The sequence below is a fragment of the Macrobrachium nipponense genome, chromosome 15 (assembly GCF_015104395.2).
Source record: "Macrobrachium nipponense isolate FS-2020 chromosome 15, ASM1510439v2, whole genome shotgun sequence".
Taxonomy (NCBI): Eukaryota; Metazoa; Arthropoda; class Malacostraca; order Decapoda; family Palaemonidae; genus Macrobrachium; species Macrobrachium nipponense.
The window spans coordinates 9,393,154-9,415,181 of NC_087208.1; the positions used below are offsets into that span (position 1 = coordinate 9,393,154).

At 29.0% G+C, this 22,028-nt stretch overlaps 1 protein-coding gene across 1 annotated transcript; it reads right to left on the reverse strand.

Annotated features, from left to right (window-relative positions):
* Positions 1-18,834: 18,834 nt before the first annotated feature.
* LOC135226950 (uncharacterized) lies at positions 18,835-19,461 on the reverse strand. Its single transcript, XM_064266633.1, has one exon. The coding sequence runs from the start codon at positions 19,459-19,461 to the stop codon at positions 18,835-18,837; it is 627 nt and encodes a 208-aa protein (XP_064122703.1).
* Positions 19,462-22,028: the final 2,567 nt, after the last annotated feature.

The following is a 22,028-nucleotide window of genomic DNA, read 5'->3' on the forward strand; positions in this document are numbered from 1 at the left end:
TATCACAATCCTCTAATTCGACTGGGTGGTATTTATATTGTGGGGTTCCGGGTTGCATCCTGCCTCCTTAGGAGTCCATCACTTTTCTTACTATGTGCGCCGTTTCTAGGATCACACTCTTCTGCATGAGTCCTTGGGCTACTTCAGCCTCTAGTTTTTCCAGATTCCTCTTCAGAGATCTTGGGATCGTGCCTAGTGTTTCTTTGATTATGGGTACAATTTCCACTGGCATGTCCCATATCCTTCTTATTTCTATTTTCAGATCTTGATACTTATCCATTTTTTCCCTTTCTTTCTCTTCAACTCTGGTGTCCCATGGTATTGCGACATCAATGAGTGATACTTTCTTCTTGATTTTGTCAATCAACGTCACGGTCTTGGTCTATTTGCACGTATCACCCTATCGGTTCTGATACCATAGTCCCAGAGGATCTTTGCCTGATCGTTTTCTATCACTCCTTCAGGTTGGTGTTTCTTGCACAGGCTCCAGTGGAGGGCTTTTGCTACTGAATCATGCCTCTTTTTGTACTGGTTCTGTGCAAGTGCCGGGCATTCGCTTGCTATGTGGTTTATGGTTTCATTTTTTGTATTGCACTTCCTACATATGGGAGAAATGTTTTTTCCATCTATCGTTCTTTGGACGTATTTGGGTCTTAGGGCCTGATCTTATGCCGCTGTTATCATTCCTTCAGTTTCCTTCTGGAGCTCTCCCCTTAGTAGCCATTGCCACGTGTGATCGCTAGCTAGTTCTTTAGTCTGTCTCATGTATTGTCCGTGCATTGGTTTGTTATGCCATTCCTCTGTTCTGCTTGTCATCCTCCTGTCTCTGTATATTTCTGGGTCTTCGTCTACTTTTATCAGTCCTTCTTCCCATGCACTCTTGAGCCACTCGTCTTCACTGGTCATCATATATTGCCCCAGTGCTCTGTTCTCGATGTTGATGCAGTCCTCTATGCTTAGTAGTCCCCTCCCTCCTTCCTTTCGTGTTATGTATAGTCTGTCCGTATTTGCTCTTGGGTGTAGTGCTTTGTGTATTGTCATATGTTTCCTCGTTTTCTGGTCTATGCTGCGAAGTTCTGCCTTCGTTCATTCCACTATCCCTGCGCTGTATCCGATTACTGGCACTGCCCATGTGTTTATGGCTTTTATCATATTTCCGGCGTTGAGTTTTGACTTGAGTATCGCCTGAGTCTCTGCACATATTCTTGATGTTTTATATCCCCTCCTTCCATTATTCCCAGGTATTTGTATCCCGTCTCATCTATGTGTTTGATGTTGCTCCCATCTGGTAGCTTTATCCCTTCAGTCCTTGTTACTTTGCCCTTTTGTATATTGACTAAGGCGCATTTTTCTATTCTAAACTCCATCCTGATGTCCCCAGATACAATCTTTGCAGTCTGGATTAGGGTATCTATTTCCTTGATGCTCTTACCATACAGCCTGATGTCCGTGAACATCAGATGGTTAATTCTGTTGCCTCTTTTCTTGTGTTGGTACCCAGCATCCATCTTCTGCAGTACTTTTGTCATGGGAATCATGGCTACTACAAATAGTAGTGGGGACAGAGAGTCGCCTTGGAAGATCCCTCTCCTGATCTTAACCTCTGCTAGTCTTATTCCAGAGCTTGTAAGTATTGTATTCCAGTTGCGCATTGTACTTTTGAGGAAGCTGATGGTGTTTTCCTCTGCCCCATATATTTTCAGGCATTCTATTAGCCATGTGTGTGGTACCTGTCGAAGGCTTTCTTATAGTCTATCCTTCTCTTATTATTATTATTATTATTATTATTATTTTATTATTATTATTATTATTATTATTATTATTATTATTATTATTATTATTTCATTATTATTATTATATTATTATTATTGTATTATTTTTCTTTTTATTATTTTTATTTTTATTTTCATTATTTTATTATTTTAATTCATATTTTTATCATTCTAAAATTTTCAATTTTGTTTTTTATTTTTATTTGTATTATTTTTGTTGTGTTTCATTACTTTTTTATTTTCATATTATTTGTATTATTTTATTTTTTTTACTTTTTATTATTTTTTATTTTTATTATTATTTTTGTATGTTAGTATTGTTTATTCATTTTTAGGCGTTTTATTTCATTTTATTATTTTTATTTTCTTTATTTCATCTTATTTCAATATTCTATTTTTTTATTTTGATATTTTTGTTTCATTTTAATTTTTTATTCTTATTTTTTTCTGGTATTTTTATTTTCATATATATTTTGTTAATTTTTTCAATTTTTTTTAATTCATTCTTGATCCCTTTTTATTTCTATTTTTGTATTTGTAATATTTTTATTTTTCAATTGTAAGATTTTTATTTTTATTTATATTTATTTTTTTATCATTGTTTGTTTTACCTTTGTCTATCTTTTTGATTTTCTAGTTTTATTCTATTATTTTATTATTTCTATTATTATTTGAATTTCAATTTTATTATTATTTTAATTTTCATTATTATGATTTTATAATTTTCATTTTGTTTATTTCAATTTTCTTTTTATTTAGAAACTTTTAAATTTGATTTTTTAATTTTTATTGTTTATTATTTTTATTTTATTTTTACTATTGCTATTTCATTATTATTTTATTTATTTTATTTATGATTTTAATTTAGTTATAATTTTATTTTTATTTTTATTCATATTATTTTATTAATTTTGTTATTATTATTTTTAGTTTTTTATTTTTACATTATTGATACTTTATTGTTTTTTATAATAATAAATTTTCTTTTTAATTTTTTATTATTAGTATTTTATTATCATTATACTTATTCTATTTTATTTTTATGTGTATTATTTCTATTCTATTATTATTATTGTTACTGTTTTTACTTTTTCATTTTTATCTTTATTTTTATTTTATTATTTTTATTTCATTATTATTATTATTTTTGTTAATTCTAATTTTAGGTTTATTATTTTTATTTTGTATTACTATATGTTATTTTCATGTTTATTTTCTATTTATATTTTATTAGATTTATTTTTATTTTAGTATTTTATATTTCTATTTTGTTTGTATAAATTTTCGTTTATATTTTTATTATTTCTTTTTATTATTATTTTATTATTTTTACTATTTTTATTCTCATGTTTCTTCTTTTTATTCTTATTTTTGTTATTTTTTATTTAAATTTTCTTGATTATTTTTTCACATTTTCTGTTTACATAATATTTAATTATTTTTATGTTTTGTCTTATTTTCTTTTTTTCTTGTATTTATTAATCTTTTTTTTTATTTCTGTTGTTATTATTTCACTATTGTTATTTTAATTTTTACTATTTTTATTTTTAACTTCTTATTTTTATTTTCAAAATTATTATTATTATTTTATGATTTTATTTTTATTGTTTTATATTTTATATTATTATTGTATATTTTTTTCTTTATTTTTTATTTCTAGTTTTGGTTTTGTTATATTTATTTTTATTATTATTTTTATTTCTATTATTTCTATTTGCAATTTTATTACATTTATTTTTATTTTCATTATTTTTTACTATTCTTATTATTTTTATATTTATTATTATTTTTCTTTAAATTTTTATTATTTGTACTTTTATGGTTTTAGTTTTTATTCATATTCTTGTTATTTTAATTTATATGACCATTATTTTTTTATTTGTATTTTTATTTTTCTTAATTCTATTTTATTATTATTATTATTATTATTATTATTATTATTCATATTTTTTTTTCATTTTTATTATTATTATTTTATCAGTTTTATTTAATTTTTCTTTTACTCTTTATTACTTTTATTTTAATTTTTTACTTTTATTTTTATTTTTTATTTTATTAGTATCATTCTTATTTTTTCATTTTTAGTTTAACTATTTCTTTTTTTGGTACTATTTTTATTATTTTTATTTTATTTTTATTATAATTATCTTGTTGTTTTAATTAATTTTTTTATTATTTTATTTCATTTTTATTATTATTTTATTTTATTACTATTTTTTATTATTAATGTTTTTATTCTTAAAATTTTTATTTCTATTATTTCTATTTTCATTTGATTCTACACATTTATTTTGAAATTTTATTATTATTTTGTTAATTGTGTTATATTTTTGTTATTTATATTATTATTATTATTATTATTTATATTTTTATCATTAATAATTGGATTTTGTAATGTTTTTATTATATTTATTATTATTAAAATTTGTTATTTCCATTTTTATTTTTATATCTAATTATATTACTTCATCTTTATTTTTACTATTAATTTCTATTGTTTATATTATTATCCTTCTTCTTATTATCATTACTGTTTTAGTTTTTAGTAATTTTGTTGAATTAGTAATTTTTTTATTGTTATTATTTTTGTATTATTCTTTTAATGTTTTTAATTTTATTATTATTACTATATCATTTGTGTTTCAATTTTTGTCCATTTTTAAGTGCTTTTTATAGGGACGTTTGAAACAAAGTACTGCCAACAAAAAGAGGAAAAAACTAAAAAATATTGGGGGAAAATTGAAACTCCCTAAAATATTATATTCAAATCAAATTGTTTTTTAGACTGCTTTTTGAATTCATTGTCCAATCATTAGCTGATTTTTAAAATGATTTTTGAAACAAAAATCTATCACCAAAAAGATGAAAAAACACTCAAGAAATTTGTAGTAAAATTAAAATAATTTGTAAAATTTGTCATGTTACATTCATTTTCCCCTTTTCATGCGATTTTTAATGATTTTTGAAACAAAATACAACTCGCAAAAAGAGGAGAAAGTTATATTTTAATTGAAATATTTCCAAAAGATTTTCTGTTCAATTTTTTAAACTTTTTAAGGCGATTTTTATAATGGTGTTTTGAAAAAAAAAAACCAACAAACGTTTTTTTGCAATAATTCATATATTTGTTCAAATATTTTATGTTACATTCATTGTCCATATTTTCAGGCGATTTATAAAAATTATTTTTTAAACAAAAATAAGCCATCAAAAAGAGGCAAAAAACCAAAAATAACTGTATTTAAATTGAAGTATTTCTAAGATATTTTCAGGTAGTTTTATAAATGACATTTGAAATAAAAATCAGTCATCGAAAATGGGAAAAGCTCCAAAAAATATTATATTGAAATTAAATTACTTTTGAAATCATTGTTTATTGTAAACTGTTTTTAGGCAGTTTTAGAAATGATTTTTGAAAGAGAAATCAGTAACAAAAACGAGAAAAAAATACCATAAATTAAAATTGAAATTTTTATAAAACTTTTTTCTGTTTCTTTTTTTTTGCCCTTTTTTTAGACGATTTTTGTAATGATTTTTTAAATAAAGAACTCCCAACAAAAAAAGGAAAAACTAAAAAATATTGTGTAAAAATTGAAATATGTTCATGAACTTTTCAATTGTCAGATTCTTAGGCGATATTTTAAATGATTTTAGAATAAAAATCAGTCATCAAAAGATGGCAAAACTCCAAAAAATATTATATTCATATAATTTTTATACTGATTTTTATTTTAAATCTATTGTCCTATATGTAGCCTATTTTTAAAATGGTTTTTGAAACAAAATATTTCATCAAAAAGATGGAAGAACTCTAAAATATTATGCACTAAAATTTAAATATTCTTTTAACTTATTATAATACAAAAAATTGTCTTATGTTTATGCCATTTTTAAAATGATTTTTGAAACAAACATCAGTCATCAAAAAGAGGGCAAAAAGCCCAAAAATATTGTATTTAAATTGAAATATTTTAAAGATTTTTATGCTTAGTATTTTTCCTTTATAATGATTTTTGAACCAAGGAACATCTATCAATTTTGTTATGCTGCATACTTTGTCCTATTTTTAGGCGATTTTTCAAAGGATTTTTGAAATAAAAATCAGTCATAAAAAATATGGCAAAACACCCAAAAATATTGTCTTAAAAATTATTTTTTAAACTGCTTTTCTGTTTTAAACTCATTGTCCTATTTTTAGCCAATTTTTAATGATTTAAAAAAAATTGTCATAAAAAACATGAAAACTTAAAAATTAGGTAAAACATGAAATATTTAAAAAAAACTTTTATGTTATATTCATTCCCCTATTTTCAGGAGATTTTTGAAATAATTTCTGGAATAAAAATCAGTCATCAAAAGGAAGAAAAAAGCCCCAAAATATTGTATTGAAATTAATATTTTCTAAAATCTGTTTTTTATGTTATATTCATTGTCCAATATTGATGCGATTTTTAAAGTGATTTTTGAAACAAAAATCAGTCATCAAAACAAGGGCAAAACTACCATAAATAGTGTATTTAAATTAAATTTCTATTTTTTTAATTTTTATGTTACATTCATAGTCATATTTTCTTTATATTGTTATGTTACATTCATTGTCATATTTTTTTTTTACGTTTTTAAACGATTTTTTAAATAAAAATCAGTCATTAACAAGAGCAAAAATCCCTAAAGTATTGCACTCAAATTAATTTCCTTTTGAACTTAATTTTATTTTAAATTCATTGTTCTATCTTCAGCCAGTTCTTAAATGATTTTTGTCACAAAAATGTATCAGAAATACCTGAAACAGTTTACAAAATTTGGTACTAAAATTGTATTATTTTTTAAATGTTTTTATGTTACATTTATGGTCCTTTGTGTAAAGCAATTTTTTAAATTATTTTTTAAACAAAAATCAGTCATCAAAAAGAATGGCAAGAATCCCAAAGGTATTGCATTTAAATTAAGATAATTTTTAAGATTTTTTCTGTTTTCCTTTTTAACTTTTTTAAGGTTATTTTTATAATGATTGAAACAGAAAGCAGCTAAGGTGCAAAATTTATATTTCTAAAACTTTTTATTATAAATTAATTTCCCTATTTTTAACCAATTTTTAAAATGAATTTTAGACAAATCAATAAGATGAAAAAAATATTAAAAGTTTCTTACTTAAATTGATGACTAATTTTTTATTCTAAAATCATTAAAAAAATCGGTTAAAAATGAATTTCTAATTAAAATATTGTTTTGATGACTGATCTTTATTTCATAAGTAATATTTTATAATATTTCAATTTTTGTACATTGTTTTTGGGATTTTTTCCTGTTTTTGATGGATGATTTCTGTTTCAAAAATCATTTTAAAAATTGGCTAAAAATAGGTCAATGAATTTAAAATTAAGAGATTTTATAAATATTTAATTTAAATACGATATTTTTGATAGCTTTGCTTTCTTTTTGATGAATGATTTTTATTTAATAAATCAATTAAAAGTTGCATAAAAACAATGAATATACCATAAAAATTTTAAACAAATGCAAAAATCACCCTTTAAAAAAGATGCCAAAAAAATTGCATTTAAATTTAAATATTTTTAAAGCTTTTTTCTGTTTCATTTTTTGTCCTTTTTTATGTCATTTCTATAATTGGTTATCAAAAAGGGGGAAAACTCCCAAAAATATTTAGTTCATATTAATTTATTTTTCAAACTGTTTTTATATTGTGTTCATTGTCCTGATTTAGGCAATTTTCGAAATGATTATGGAAACGGAAATCAATTTTAAAATGAGGGCAGAACTAGCATAAATGTTGTATTTTTTAATCTTTTTTTTATTATATAGGTGATTTTTATAATGATTCTCGACAAAAAAATCTGTCATCAAAAAGTTGAAAAAAATGCTAAAAAATTGTGTACCAAAATTGAATTTTTTTATAGCTTTTTATATCACATTCATTGACCTATATTTATGTGGTTTTGAAATGATTTTTTAAACAAAAATCACCCATCTAAAGGAGGACAAAAATCCCAAAAATATTGTATTTAAATTTATATATATTTTAAGCTTTATTCAGTTTCCATTTGTACTTTCATTTTTAATAATAATTTTTGAAACAAAAAGATTGTAAAACTCCCAAAAATATTGAATTTAAATTAAATAATTATCTAAACATTTTTATCTGAAATTAATTTCTCCTTTTTTATATTGATTTTTAAACAAAAAAAGCCAAAATAAAACAGGAAAACCTCTAAAAATATTGTGCAAAAATTTACATATTTCTATAAACATTTTGTTATATCAATTGTCCTATTTTTAGACAATTTTTAAATAATTTTTGCAGTAAAAATCAGTTTTAAAAAAGGGCAAAACTATAAAAAAAATTTTTAAACTACTTTTCATTTTAAATTCGTTGTCCTAGTTTCAGTCAATTTCCTGAATGATTTTTTTAAATTAAAATCATCCATCTAAAAGGGGAATGAATTTCAAATAACCATGTTTAAATAATTATTTAATTTGAATTCAATGTTTTTGGGAGTTTTGCAATCTTTTTGTACAAAAATGTAAATATTTTTAAGAATTATTTTTGAAATAAAAATCAGTCATCAATAAGAGTGCCAAACCCCCAAAAATATAGAATTCAAATAAAATAATTATATAAAACAGTTTATTTGAAATTCATTTTTAACTTATTTTTTTGAATGATTTTAGAAACAAATATCAGTTATCAATTTAAGTACGAAACCTTTGGTATTTTTCTTCCTCTTATTGATTTGTCTTTAAAAATCATTTTAAAAATCGGCTAAAAATAGGGCAGTGAATTTATAATAAAAAGTTTTAGAAATAAATAAAGTTTTTGCAAAATATTTTTGAGTTCTTTTTCTATTCATCTTAGCTGTTTTCTGTTCAATCTTTATAAAAATCTTCTTAAAAAAGTTTAAAAATATAACAGAAAAAAGATTAAAATATTTAAATTTAAATGCAATATCCTTGGGTTTCTTGCCCTTCTATTTTATGGTTGAATTTTGTTAAAAATAATTTCAAAAATTACTTTAAAAAGGGACTAGGAATGTAACACAAAAACGTTTTAAAAATAATACAATTTCAGTACCAAGTTTTTGAAACTTTTAAGCTTTTTTATGATACATTTTTGTTACAAAAATAATTGAAATAGCGGCTAAAGATAGAGCAATGAATTTAGAACAAAATTAAATTCAAAAATAAATTTTATTTGAATACAATAATTTAGGGATTTTCACCCTCTTTTTGATAACTGATTTTTATATAAAAAATCATTTAAAAATCGTATAAAAATATGACAATGAATGTAATACAGAAATTAAAAAAAATTGTTTTTTAAACTTATATACAGTATTTATAGTAGTTTTGCCCTTGTTTTGATGATTGATTTCTGTTTCAAAAATCTCTTTAAATATCGCATCAATATTGGACAATGAATATAACATAAAAAGCAGATTAAAAATTATTAATTTCAATATAATATTTTGGGGGCTTTTTTTATATGACTGGCCTTTATTTCAAATATTATTTTAAAAATCTCCTGAAAATAGGGGAATGAATATAACATAAAAGATTTTAAAAGATATTTAATTTTTTACTTAACTTTTAAGTTTTTCATATTTTTGATGACAATTTTTTTTAAATCATTAAAAAATTGGCTAAAAATAAGACAATGAATTTAAAAAAAAAAAAAAAAAAAGGCTGTTTAGAAATAATTAATTTTTAATACAATATTTTTGGACTTTTGCCCTAATTTTGATGACTGAATTTTATTTCAAAAATCATTTTAAAAATGGCATAAAAATAGGACAATGAATGTAACATAGAAAGTGTTAAAAATATTTAAATTTTTGCAAAATATTTTTGAGATTTATTTCATCTTCTTGTTGGATGTTCCTTGTTTTAAAAATCCTTGTAAAATAGCCTAAAACAGGAAATAGATTAAACATAAAAGCTTAAAAATATTTCAATTCAAATAAAATATTGATGGGGGTTTTGCCCTCTTTTTGATGACTGATTTTTGTTTCAAAAATCATTTTAAAAATTACATAAACATAGGATAATGAATGTATTATAAAAAGTTTCAAAGAATATTTAGATTTTAGTGAATAATTTTTTTTGAGTTCTTTCATCTTTTTATTAGAAAAAGATTTAAAAAGCCGACTATATATAGGGCAATAAATTCAAAATAAAAACCTGTATAACAATGATTTTAATACAATATTTTTGGGAGTTTTACCACCTTTTTGATGCCTGATTTTCATTTTTTTAAATCATCTAAAATATCGCCTAAATATAGGACAATTGAAAGGTTCAAAAATATATTTAAATTTTTACACAATTTTTTTTTTAGTTTATCTTTTTTTTGTTAGTGGTCCTGTGTTTCAAAAATCATTACAAAAATCGCCCATAAAAAAGGGCAAAAAAAGACAGAAAAAAGCTTTAAAAAAATTTCAATTTTAATTTATGGTAGCTTTCTTCTCGTTTTTATTTCTGATTTCTCTGTCAAAATTAATTTCTAAAATTGCGTAAAAACATTTTACAAACAATAATTTGAATAAAAGTAAAAATGCAAATATAAAAAATTAAAAGTAAAAATGAAAATATAAATAATATGAATAAAAATAAAAACAATAAGTAAAAGTAAAAATAATCATATAAAAGAAAAAAAAAATAATAGTAATTTAGAAAAATAATAATAGTAAAAAAATAATGAAAATAAGAATAAAAGCAATAAAACTACAAATAGAAATAATAAAAATAGAAATAAAAATAACTAAAAATAAAATAATAAAAAATAAGAATAAAAAACAAAGAAAAAAATTGTTAAAATAAAATAATATAAAAAAACAAAAAATAGATAATAAAAATAATATAATATGATATAGATAAAATATATAAATTGTAAATAGAGCTAATAAAAATAGAATAAGAATAAAAATGACAAAATAATAAAAATAAAAAGGAAAATAAAATCAAGAAAAATAAAAAATTTCGAATGAAAATAAATATAAAAATAATAAAATAATAATAATGCTGTAAATAAAAGTAATGGAAGTAGAAATAAAAATACTAAAAATAAAAATAAATAAAAGTAAAAAATTAAATATTAAAATAAAAATGAAATAAAATTAAAAAATAAAATGAAAACATTAAAATAAAAATACATACGATAAAAATAAAAATGATATAATTAAGAATAAATATATGATACTAATAATAGTAAAAATAGAATAAAAAAAAAAAAAAAATGAAAATTTAAAGAATGTATGAAATTTCAATATTGGGTTGATTTTTTAAATTTAAATATTCCTTAATGTTAATTAGGTTTATATAGATGAAAAATCTTAGCAACTGGAATTCACTGTTGCAGTATTTTTTCTGGTCAGGATTTAACGAGTTTTAAGGAGAAAATTATTCATATCACAAATAGTACCCATCCTACGCTGAAGGAAGTGAAGGATAACTTTTTTTGCTGCTTCTGAAAGGTACTGTAACTTGCAAGAAAAATTTGAAATGAAAAAGTCTAGTAACACTAAGATTCACGATTATTAGGATGAGGGTCTCCCCAACAGTAAAGTTGTGAATCTTGCAGTTTCTCTTGACTCGAAGGCTAAAACTTATGTTTATGTGGACCCTCCAAGTAAGATTAAACAGCTTGTTGAGATTAATGGCTGTACTAAGTGTGGTCAAATTAATCATAAATCAGATAAGTGTAAATTTAAATTTTAGAGAAGGCGTAAATGTCCAAATTGACATTTCAGCTTTTTATGCCATAAATTTAAAGTGGACAAGATTGATAAACAAATGGATTCTGTCGATAAACAAAGTCAGGAGGATGTCAGTACTAACTTTGTAGTTGTGGGTGCATTTCAGAACCATTTCAGTGGAGAATCTATATTGCCAACTTTTACCTGTGTTGTTAATAATAGGTATCAAGTAAGGGTTTTAAAGGATGAAGGTAGTCAGTGCAACTTTTACTTTAGACTCTTGCTGGGGAGCTTGGTTTAGAAATTTTGAAGAGTAATGTGGTTCTCAAAGTAAATGGATTTAATGGGCCAAACAGTATTGCACTGAAGTTGTTGGACTAACCATTAATACTGGTAAGAAAAGCTATGAAATAGAGGCAGTCTGTATACCAGAAATTTAGATGAAAGTTTCAAAGAACAGCTTAAGCTTGGAATGTTAGAACATATTCCTAATTTTGAACAATTCATTCATGAAAATCCTGGTTGTTCATTCTTGGCTCATATGGGTGTGTTCAGACTAAAGAGAGAATCGACTAAATGCAGGGTAGTTTATTTGTCCAACCTTAGTGGTAATGATAGTGATTTCCCACTAACAGTTTCTCATAATCAAGCAATGCATAGTAGTCCCTCTCTTAATCAGAAAATTTCTGTTCCACTCTTGCATTTAAGGTTATGATACAGTTATCTATGGTACACTCTTCAAAATTAATATGCTTGTGGTACCGTAATGTGGCCAAACAGGACTACATGGTGGACGCTTATATGAATAGGAGATTACCATTTGGTTTAAGATGTTCTCCTACCTTGTTGATGTTAAATTTATATAAAATTCTGATTGTGGATAGTGTTGATGCTCCCCGTTTTATCAAGAATCCAAAGCATTTGATATATCAGTGCATTTATATGGATAATGAAGCGTTTACCACATTAGTGTATTACATTTAAGTCAGGGATATGAGTTGTAATGTAATTCACCACAAATAGTGAATTACATTTAAGTCATGGATATAAGTTAAATGTAATTCACTATTTGTGGTGAATTACATTGCAACTCATATCCCTGACTTAAATGTAATTCACCACAAATAGTGAATTACATTCAAGCCAGGGATATGAGTTGTTGAATTACATTCAACAACTCATATCCCTGACTTAAATGTAATTCACTATTTGAGAATTACATTTAAGTCTGGGATATGAGTTGTTCAACAACTCACATCCCTGACTTAAATGTAATTCACAAATAGTGAATTACATATTCACTATTTGTGAATTACATTTACGTCAGGGATATGAGTTGTTGAATTCTATATCTAACCCCTATAAGTCTGAAGTACAATAAATAGTAACAAATGATCTGAATCTTCAGTCAAAGATTAACAAGGACTCAAATATTAACCATGATAAAGTGAAACTTCTGGGGTTACTTTGGGACCGTTCAGCAGATACCTTAAGTATTAATCCTAATTGCTTGAATAAAAATGCAAATACAAAGAGACTTGTGCTAAAATTCATTGTTGAGCAGTATGATATTTATAATTTTAATGCCCCCCTTTGAATCGTGCTCATCTTTTCATGCATAATCTGCAATGTAATAAGATCTTGTCATGGGATACCCCTTTGAGTGAAACTCGTTACAATGAATGGAAAAATATAGTTAATTAAGTGAATTCCTCCTCCTCCATTGAAGTTCCTAGGATGCTTGGTAAGAGAGAAGATGAATTTAGGTTGATTGCTTGTACTGATGCAAGCACTAAAATATATGGAGCAGAAATTTATGCTCATAATCTTTGTACTGATGATATGACCTTTGTCTTGTCAAAGAACAGGATCATAAATAATAAACTTGAGACAAAAGCTGTTTCTTCTTTAGAATTGCAAGCCATTGCTTTAGGAATAGAAACTTTAATAGAGATATTCAATGGCTTATCTGGACCAGAGTGTACTGTACCCATCAATGTACTTCATCTTGCCATTTATTGTAACAGCTTAGTCGCTCTTTCATGGGTAAATTCATATTGCAATTAGTTTGGAAAAATGCAAAGTCGCAGTATTTGCAATGAACAGAATTCAACAAATAACTAAATGTTGTACTGTACATCCAATCAATTTTAATTACATACCCCAGCAGACTTGGTTACAAGATGCATTTCAGGTAAACAATTGAGTAAAAGGAATTACATAAAGGGCCCCTCATATTTAATTGAAGATAGCAGTGGTCAAGGTTACGGCATAATGTCCTTTATAGTTCCAAATCCAAATATTACTGTAACAAATGATTCTAGTTCCTTTGTTGCTTGTAATCAAGACATCCTCATGAAAGACCCTTTAGTAGACCCAGATAGGTTTTCTAGTTTCTCAAAGATAAAATACATGCAAGAGTTCCTGAGTGTGTTCATAAACTTAAAAGTAGATTAAACCCTAACTTGCAAGAAGAAAGCATGGATTTTCAGGAATTTCATGAGCTGGCTATTACTCAGATAATTTCTATCCTTCAACAGACTAATTTTCCGGAGATTTTTACTTACTTTGAATAAAAAAGTAAAAGGATAAAAGATATTCCGAACCTTGTGCGACAGCTCAATGTTTTTGTTGACAAAAATGCTTTACTTAGGGTTAAGTCCAAATTCGGAAGATGGCAAGAAGGTCGTCCATACATTTTTCCCTTGATGCTACCAAAGAAATCTCATGTCGCTGAGTTGATAATACAAGATTTACATAAAAAGTATAATCATGCTGGTTGTTTTAGTGTCTTGTCAGAGCTTCGAAAAAGGTTTTGGATCCCACACCGTTTTTCAGTGTTGAAAAGAGCACTCAGAAAATGTCTTATATGCAAATGTTTTAAAAGGTAAATCTGTGAAATTTAATCAAAATGCTTATAGAGATTTTAGGGTAGATCCTCCCTCAGTTCCATATATTTTGGACCCTTTGAAGTGAAAGAAAGTAATTCCAAGCAGAAGGTTTGGATTCTTTGAATAACCTGTCTATGGTCCAGGTCCGTCAATCTCAAGTCATGTCAAGATTATTCTGCTAGGGAATTCCGCAGAGCATTCCAACCAAATACTGTAACTTACTTGTCATTAATTTCTAGTTATTATTTAAGATTTTACATTTTAATGTTAAACATCTAAGTGTTGTATTCTTTCTTTATCAGCTTTTTGTCTCCTCATCGGTGGTTATCTTGGTGTTTTATGTTGGCTAGCGATTGTTTCGTATTTTTCAAGCTGTGTTACGTGGCTGGGCTCCCTCGATATCCGAGGGATTGAGGTTTACTCGTGAAGGAGTTCACCTCAGTGTGTTTCTGAACCCCCAACTTAAGTGTGCTTCTATTGCTGTTAGATTGATTCCTCACGATATTTGAAAGTTGCTTCTGGACGCTGGTTAAGCTCCCATTGGATTATCTTGCCGTGCAGCCTGGATATTATATTCATTACTTTGTGCTCTGCACCCTTGGTTCAGTAAAAGCCAAGGGGACCTCTCTGTCCCAAGGTAATAATATTTATACCTGTCATTTATTATTGTGATCACGGCCATTATTCCACTACTGACGTCTTGAGTGAACTTCGTGGAACCCTGCAAACCACCAGAGTTTCTTGGGACCAATTTTCCCTGCCACTCTGAGTTACTCTTCAGACGTGGAGAATAATCAATTCAGTTTTCATTTTAGGAGTCTTCCAATTGTAGGGTTGAGAGTGTATTTGTCAGGATATTCTTACTTTTCGCTTACCTCCTCCTTTCTTGACCCTCCCCCCTTTTTGTATGTATGTGTTGAAGTCCTATCCCTATTGTGTAATTGTTTTCTTTTGCAGGAGTTTAAGAGGGAGTGTTTTTCATTAATTATTATAGTATTATTGAGGCTCAGGTGTGTTTTCTGTCTGAGACTTATGTATTAAAATTAAGGTTTTTTTTCATGGTATTTTCTCTGTCCCCCTTGAATTGACTTCGCACACCTATTGAAGTTAGATACTATTCCACCTTAGATAATATTACATCTTTTGCGGACTTAGTATTGTGTTTTGTGAATACTATTTGTTGAGATTAAACTGTGTATAGTGTGGTGGTGAACTAAGCCATCCCAATACCTTTTGAGTGGGGTTTGCCTCAATTGGTTTTTTCTGACTTGGAATCACAACTGGTTTCTGGGACCAAGATCATTCAAGATTTCACTAATAACGCTGAAACTCAAATGCACTTCACCGAAAATAAGGTAAAATTAATTAAGTTTGAACATTTTGTGAAAGTCAGAAGTGAGTTGGGTTCTTTAGTAGAATCTTTGGTGAAAAAGGTAAAGAAGCTTATATTTTCATCAATTGGTAAGACCATTCTTTCTTTACATGATTTTGAATTCTTAATTCATGAGGTAGTTCATGTGATAAATAAGAGGCCAGTAGCCTCTTAGAAATGTTCAAGATGATATTGCTTCTCCAATTACACCAGAGTGGCTTACAAGGGGATATGAACTGTTTTCTGTCAATATTATACCATTATTACACCCTATAGAGGATGATCCAGACTGGTCAAGTCGAAGTCCCAATGATAATGTTACACACAATTATTCTAAACTACGCAAGGTAAGACAAGCTTTGAAAGACAGATACCATAATGAGTTTTTAGCTAACCTTATTGTTCAAGCTCACTGATAAACAGGAAAGGTACAAACCCAAACCTCATAAGAACTTTTGTAGGTGATATTGTTTTTATCAAAGAACAAAGCTGCAAACCTTATAATTATCCAATGTGTATAGTAAGGAGTTTAGAATTTAATAGCCTAGGTGAAAATACTAGTATAGTTATATTGGAAGGAAAAACAAAATAAATCATTAAAAGACATTTATCTACTCTTATACCGGAAATATATCCTAATGTTGAGAGTGATGATAAACCCAATGCAAGTTCTCGTGTTACTAGGTCTGCAGCTGTGGAAACCAATAGAAAGATAAACATCTATGTTCTGAGGATTTAATATAAGTAGAATGTTGAAGTTAGTTTCTATATATTTGTTGCATTTTCTTTAGTACGTTTATTTCATTACATAATTTTATGTAATGTAAATCAAATTTGATTGCATAAAATTGATTCCTCTCGTAGGAGTGTATGAAATTTCAATATTGGGTTGATTTTTTTATTTAGATTTTCCTTAATGGTAATTATTAGGTTTATATGGATAAACAATCTTAGCAACTGGAATTCACTTTAGATTTAAACCTGATAATTGATAAACCAGCTTCTAAGAGGTCCTCTGGTCGTTTGTATGTAGGGACGTAACTGCCAAACAACTTGCCATTACAGCAACTTCAAATCCGAGTTGAGGTGAACAGCAACGTCTTGAAAAAAGTTGTTTCTTCTTACTGCTACCGCCACGTCAACACTACCACGTCACCTTTCGCACCTACAAGAGGATTTTTTAAATATTCTAAATTTTCGCAGCAGCTAAGAAATGGAAGGATAACTTCTCATCCTTGGAGTACTCCTGTGATAGCTCGGCTCATCTATCTACACTATCTACGCTACAACCATGAAGTATGAACTATTCAATACAGCAGAGAGCTTCAACTGGCGGTGGGTTCCGTCATTATCGGTTTCATTACAAGTGAATTCCATAATGAGCTTAGCAATTGTTTATCTTGTGTAAATCATTCGTTGCACCCTCTGTCCTCACTTTAATTGTTTCTGGAAACCTTATCATATATTCATGCTCACTTACGTACTTAGAGCTAATTTGATATTTATTTCGAGTTCACCATGCTATTGAGTAATTATTTTTCAGTTGTTTAGGGATTTGAAATTTTGTTAGTACCTGCATCTGAAGTGTGGTTAACATATTTGATATTTTAAAGTGCATTTTTTGCGTGAATAAAATTTCCTAACAGTTAGGTCGTGGAAGGTTAGGTTTTTGACAGGTGTGTAATGTGGTATTTTCTCTGGCTATTACAGCTCTTTGGTGTTCGTGTTTGTCAGTGAACCAGGAGAACTACGTACAGCCAGTTCCAAAAGCGGTGTCGCCCCGTCAGGCCTGGCTCGGAGAGGTCATGCCCTTCTTGCCCTGAAAGTGGCCCACGTTGATTAATCAACGGTTATCAGGCAAAGAAATGCAATAATGAATGAAATATATATAGACAAAGAGAGAGACTTTTATTCCTGTTTAGTTATTAATCTGATCGATATATTTGAGACCATCTGCTTTAATAAATATGTTATCGTATGTATTTTGGAAAATAATTATGAAATCTTATCACATCGTATTGTTTTCAATCGTTATCATATTTATATAAAAAGCCTTAAATATTGTTGGAACTGACTATTCATATTACTATTATTCAGACAGTATTATCCTACATTTCATTATCCTATTAGCAGCTCTCTCTCTCTCTGCCCTCCGTCTTCATCTGTCCTTCTGCCCTCGGTCTTATATCACCTGGATCCACTATTTGAATTATGGTAAACGTTTGATATGTTATTTGGATGTGACCAAGGATCACGAAACCATAATTGTCTACTTTACCAACTTCGGCTTGGCTGCATCTGTTTTTGCCCTATAATTACCTATTACCAATAATATACGAATCTGGTCACACAGATGTTACACATCAGGTTTTGTTACCGTGGGTTGTATGATTCATCAAAGCATCAACTTTACAAGGATAATATCTTATTATTCCATGCTAAGAACACATTACTGGGTATACTAATCTAGTACAGGATTTGGATGCTATTATATTGCATGAAAAAATAATTAACTAACATGGGTAACTGATAACAATTCAATTGAATTCGTTACATGAATATTTTATTGCATGTAAAAATAAAAAAATAAACTAATTAATGTGCAACTTCATACACCTTACGAGTATGAATACGTATATCTACATAACAAATTAATGACCTCGTTAATAGCGGGTCCAACCACCGCGGGCGTCTATTACCTCGTTCAGGTGGGTTGGCATGGAGGCTACGAGGCGTTCGCAAATGTTTGGTCTGCGTCGCACAGATTCCCATACCTCTCTCACTGATTGGTCAATAGCATCGCATGTCCATTCTGGTCCCATTTTTATTTCTGGTTTCATTATCCCCCATAGATTTTCTATGGGGTTGATATTACAGCCTTTGGGAGGCCAGTCCATTACCTGAATTTCAGGGTGCCTCCTGCACCACTCGGTCACAATGTGGGCTGTGTGTATGGGGCTCAGTACTGTCCTGGACAAAGATGATGGGTTCGTTGTCAGGGATTGCCGTGGCTCTTACTGTTGGCAGCATCACATCTTGTAGAAGTAATACATATGATTCCCTGGCATTCAACTTGCCGTTCACCTTTACTAGTTCCCCTGGGCCGTGACTCGACATCCAGCCCCAGCAATAACTCCAACCCTGGCGCTCCTGGCTCTCTCTTGAATGTTGCTAGCATCATATCTTGTGCCGATGCGCCGCCAAACATGCCTTGCTGTGTCCTCCACCGACGTAAAGAAAGTTTTGTCACTAAAGATGACATTTTTCCAATAATCGGAATCGTCAACGAGATGTTGCAGAGCAAAGCCCAGACGAGCAGCGTCACCGTGCCATTCCTTTGGCTCTTCTTTGACTGCCGGAACATAACAACCGATCCCCTGCTCCCTCAGGCGACGACGTCTGGTTGTCTGTGGAGCGCACGGGAGATGCAATTCTTGCGTGATGGTTACCGCTGCTTTCTTGGGGTTCGCTGTGGATGCTGCTGCAGTGATTTGTTCGTCGTGTTGTAGAGTTGTTACACGTGGTCGTCCTCTCCTTGGTCTATTTGCCAATGTCCCCTCTTCCTGCCATCTTAATATCCACCTTTGGACTGTGGGTGTTGACACTCCAATGCTGACGGCAATATCTTGTGTTGGAACACCACGCTGCCACTCACCAATAATCCGCCCTCTTTGAGTTATATGCTCAACAGAGTTGTCTTTGTTTGCCACCGCCATCCCTACAAACATTGCCATAGATAAGTATATAATATATAATATATAGTATATAATATATAGATTATAGTGCAAAACATTATATGTTATAACAGTTATTCCAACCATATAGATAAACACAACGACTGCGACTAACACTTACCTAAGTGTAGATAATTGTAATTACTGTATAAACCTCCACAAGGCTGCAAACACACAACTGTCAAGACCACGGGTGTTATACAGATCGTGTATGGCTGTTAGTGGCACGTTACCTCGTATGAAAACAAGGATTCTTAATGCAAACGATAGTAACAGTCATTAACCAGATATACGAAGACGATTTTTCAACAGTTCGACACCAAATTTCTCTCATACTTTTTCTTTTTCTTATTATTACTTCAACCTCCTTCAAATTTTACCAACTCTCTCCGACTTTGCTATCCAACCTCTTATCCTCCTTTCACTGTCATGATTTTTGGGAAGGAATACCATTGCTGGGATTGGAATTATTTTCAAAACCAATTGTGGGAGCTGTGGTTGTCTAACCAAATACCCGAGTGTTTGGACCATAAGAATGTCAGTATCTTTTTATTGGCATGCTGAACTATCTCAGTACCAAAATTGGCCCTTGCATGATTAAAGTGGGAATGATTGCATTCCTGAAATGCTCTCAGTCCTATCAAGCAGGTTGACTTACACTTGAGCCACTCTAATCATGGTGGTACTACCATCCTTTCGGGGTAGGGTATGGAGTGGACATTCGGGAGTCAGCTCTCACTGGTGTCATTGGTAGTGAAATTAATTTCATGGAAGGCTAATGAGGTTTCTGTTAAGGTGACAGGCAGTCTGAAAATGTTCTTCCTCTAAAATATTCCTCCCCCCAACCACCTCCCCCCCCCCCCAAAAAAAAAAAAACCCCCCCCCCCCCCCCAAAAAAAAAAAAACTAATATTGATGATGTTTCCTCAACCCCTGGATCCTATGGTAAACCCCAGACACAGTTGACGACCTCTGCCAACATGAGCAAGGAAAACCCTGTTGACGACCTAGGTAATAAACAGGATCACTCCACCAATAAAGGATCACTCCACCTAGAAACAAAAATTGATACCAACCCACAAGGAAATTTAAAACGCTATGGCGATGATATACTAATAAAAGCTGGTAATGAGACTCAAGCAGTATTATTAAATAATTTTACATCCTCTTCTTTGGATAATATTTTGAGTGTCTTTCCCCACCACACCCTCAACCATGCAAAGGGAATAATTTATCATGGTGATCTCTGTGAGTTTTCAGAAAAGGCCATACTGTTAAAAAACTAAAAGGAAATAGCAATGCCATCTTACTGGTGTTTTCCACACCATATCTTCCTGAACATATTAAAATTAGACACTTATACATCTATGTCAAAAAATTTCACCCAAGGCCCTTGCAGTGTTATAGGTGCTATGATTTTGGCCATGTTCAGTGTCAGATGCACCAATGAGAAAAGATGTTTGAACTGCTCAGTTCCATGATCTCTCTTCTGAATGCATAAGAGAAATTTTATTTCCATTGTAAGGGAGTTCATTCTCCAAACTCTAGACAATGTCACCAATATAAAGTGGAACAGGCTCTAGTTGAAACAGCTAATAATGAGCATATTACCTTTGGAGCCGCCAGGAAAAAACTCTTGGGAAATAATAATACCAGAGGAACAACTTATTCAAGTATTTTATCCAGTCCACGGGATTCGACTGATGGTTCAAAAACGGTGCTTTCTTCCACAAGACCTAATTTGCAGAATCATAGCCTCTCCAACTCTTCTTCATCGAGTCACCCTGGACCATATTATTCTTGTACTAATACAGCTACGCCTCATTATTCATTTAAGCATAAGTGTACCAATAGAATAAATGAAAATGCAAAAAGCAATGACACTCAAAACGCTAAAAATAAACAAGAACCTCTTACGCCAATACAAAACAGATTTGGGATACTCACCACAAAGACTTCCAAAAATATAGATCTCTTCGAAGTGGATATGGTTGATCTTGAACCCCCAAAATCTAACCCTGAGAGAATAAAAACGGGTCCTTGAAAATGCAACCCTTCCAAAATAAAATAAAAAAATCTAATAAAGAAGAATGTTTGGGTGAACCTGAAGAGGTTTCTTCTAATGTTATTATGGAGGAAGATTTGTTGGTTGAAATTCCAAATCGACTTGTTGAAGAAACAGATACATTGCCTCAACTCCAATTCACTGAATCTGAACTCAATATAACAATTAGTGAAGCCACTAAACATGTGGTAAAGGTCGAGGCCCATAAGAATCCTTCTGATACGCAAGTAATTGAAGAAAATCCAATTACCAATGCACCCCTCGAAGAAATAAATCTTTCTCCAGTTATAGGCATAACTGGGAAATCAATGATTTCTCACAAAACAACCGATGATAAAACTGCCCACAAAATCTCTTGCGAGTGCAATGATTGCTTCTTATCTGAAATTAATGATATTAAGAACATGAATATACACAAGATTAATAATGTAATCGATAACTTTGTAAAAAAAATAAATAGAATGAAAACCAATATGGTAAACTAG

What these genes read in the sequence shown, in the direction of transcription:
- LOC135226950 (XM_064266633.1), bottom strand. Translation starts at nt 19,461, where the DNA reads ATGGCGGTGGCAAACAAAGACAACTCTGTTGAGCATATAACTCAAAGA.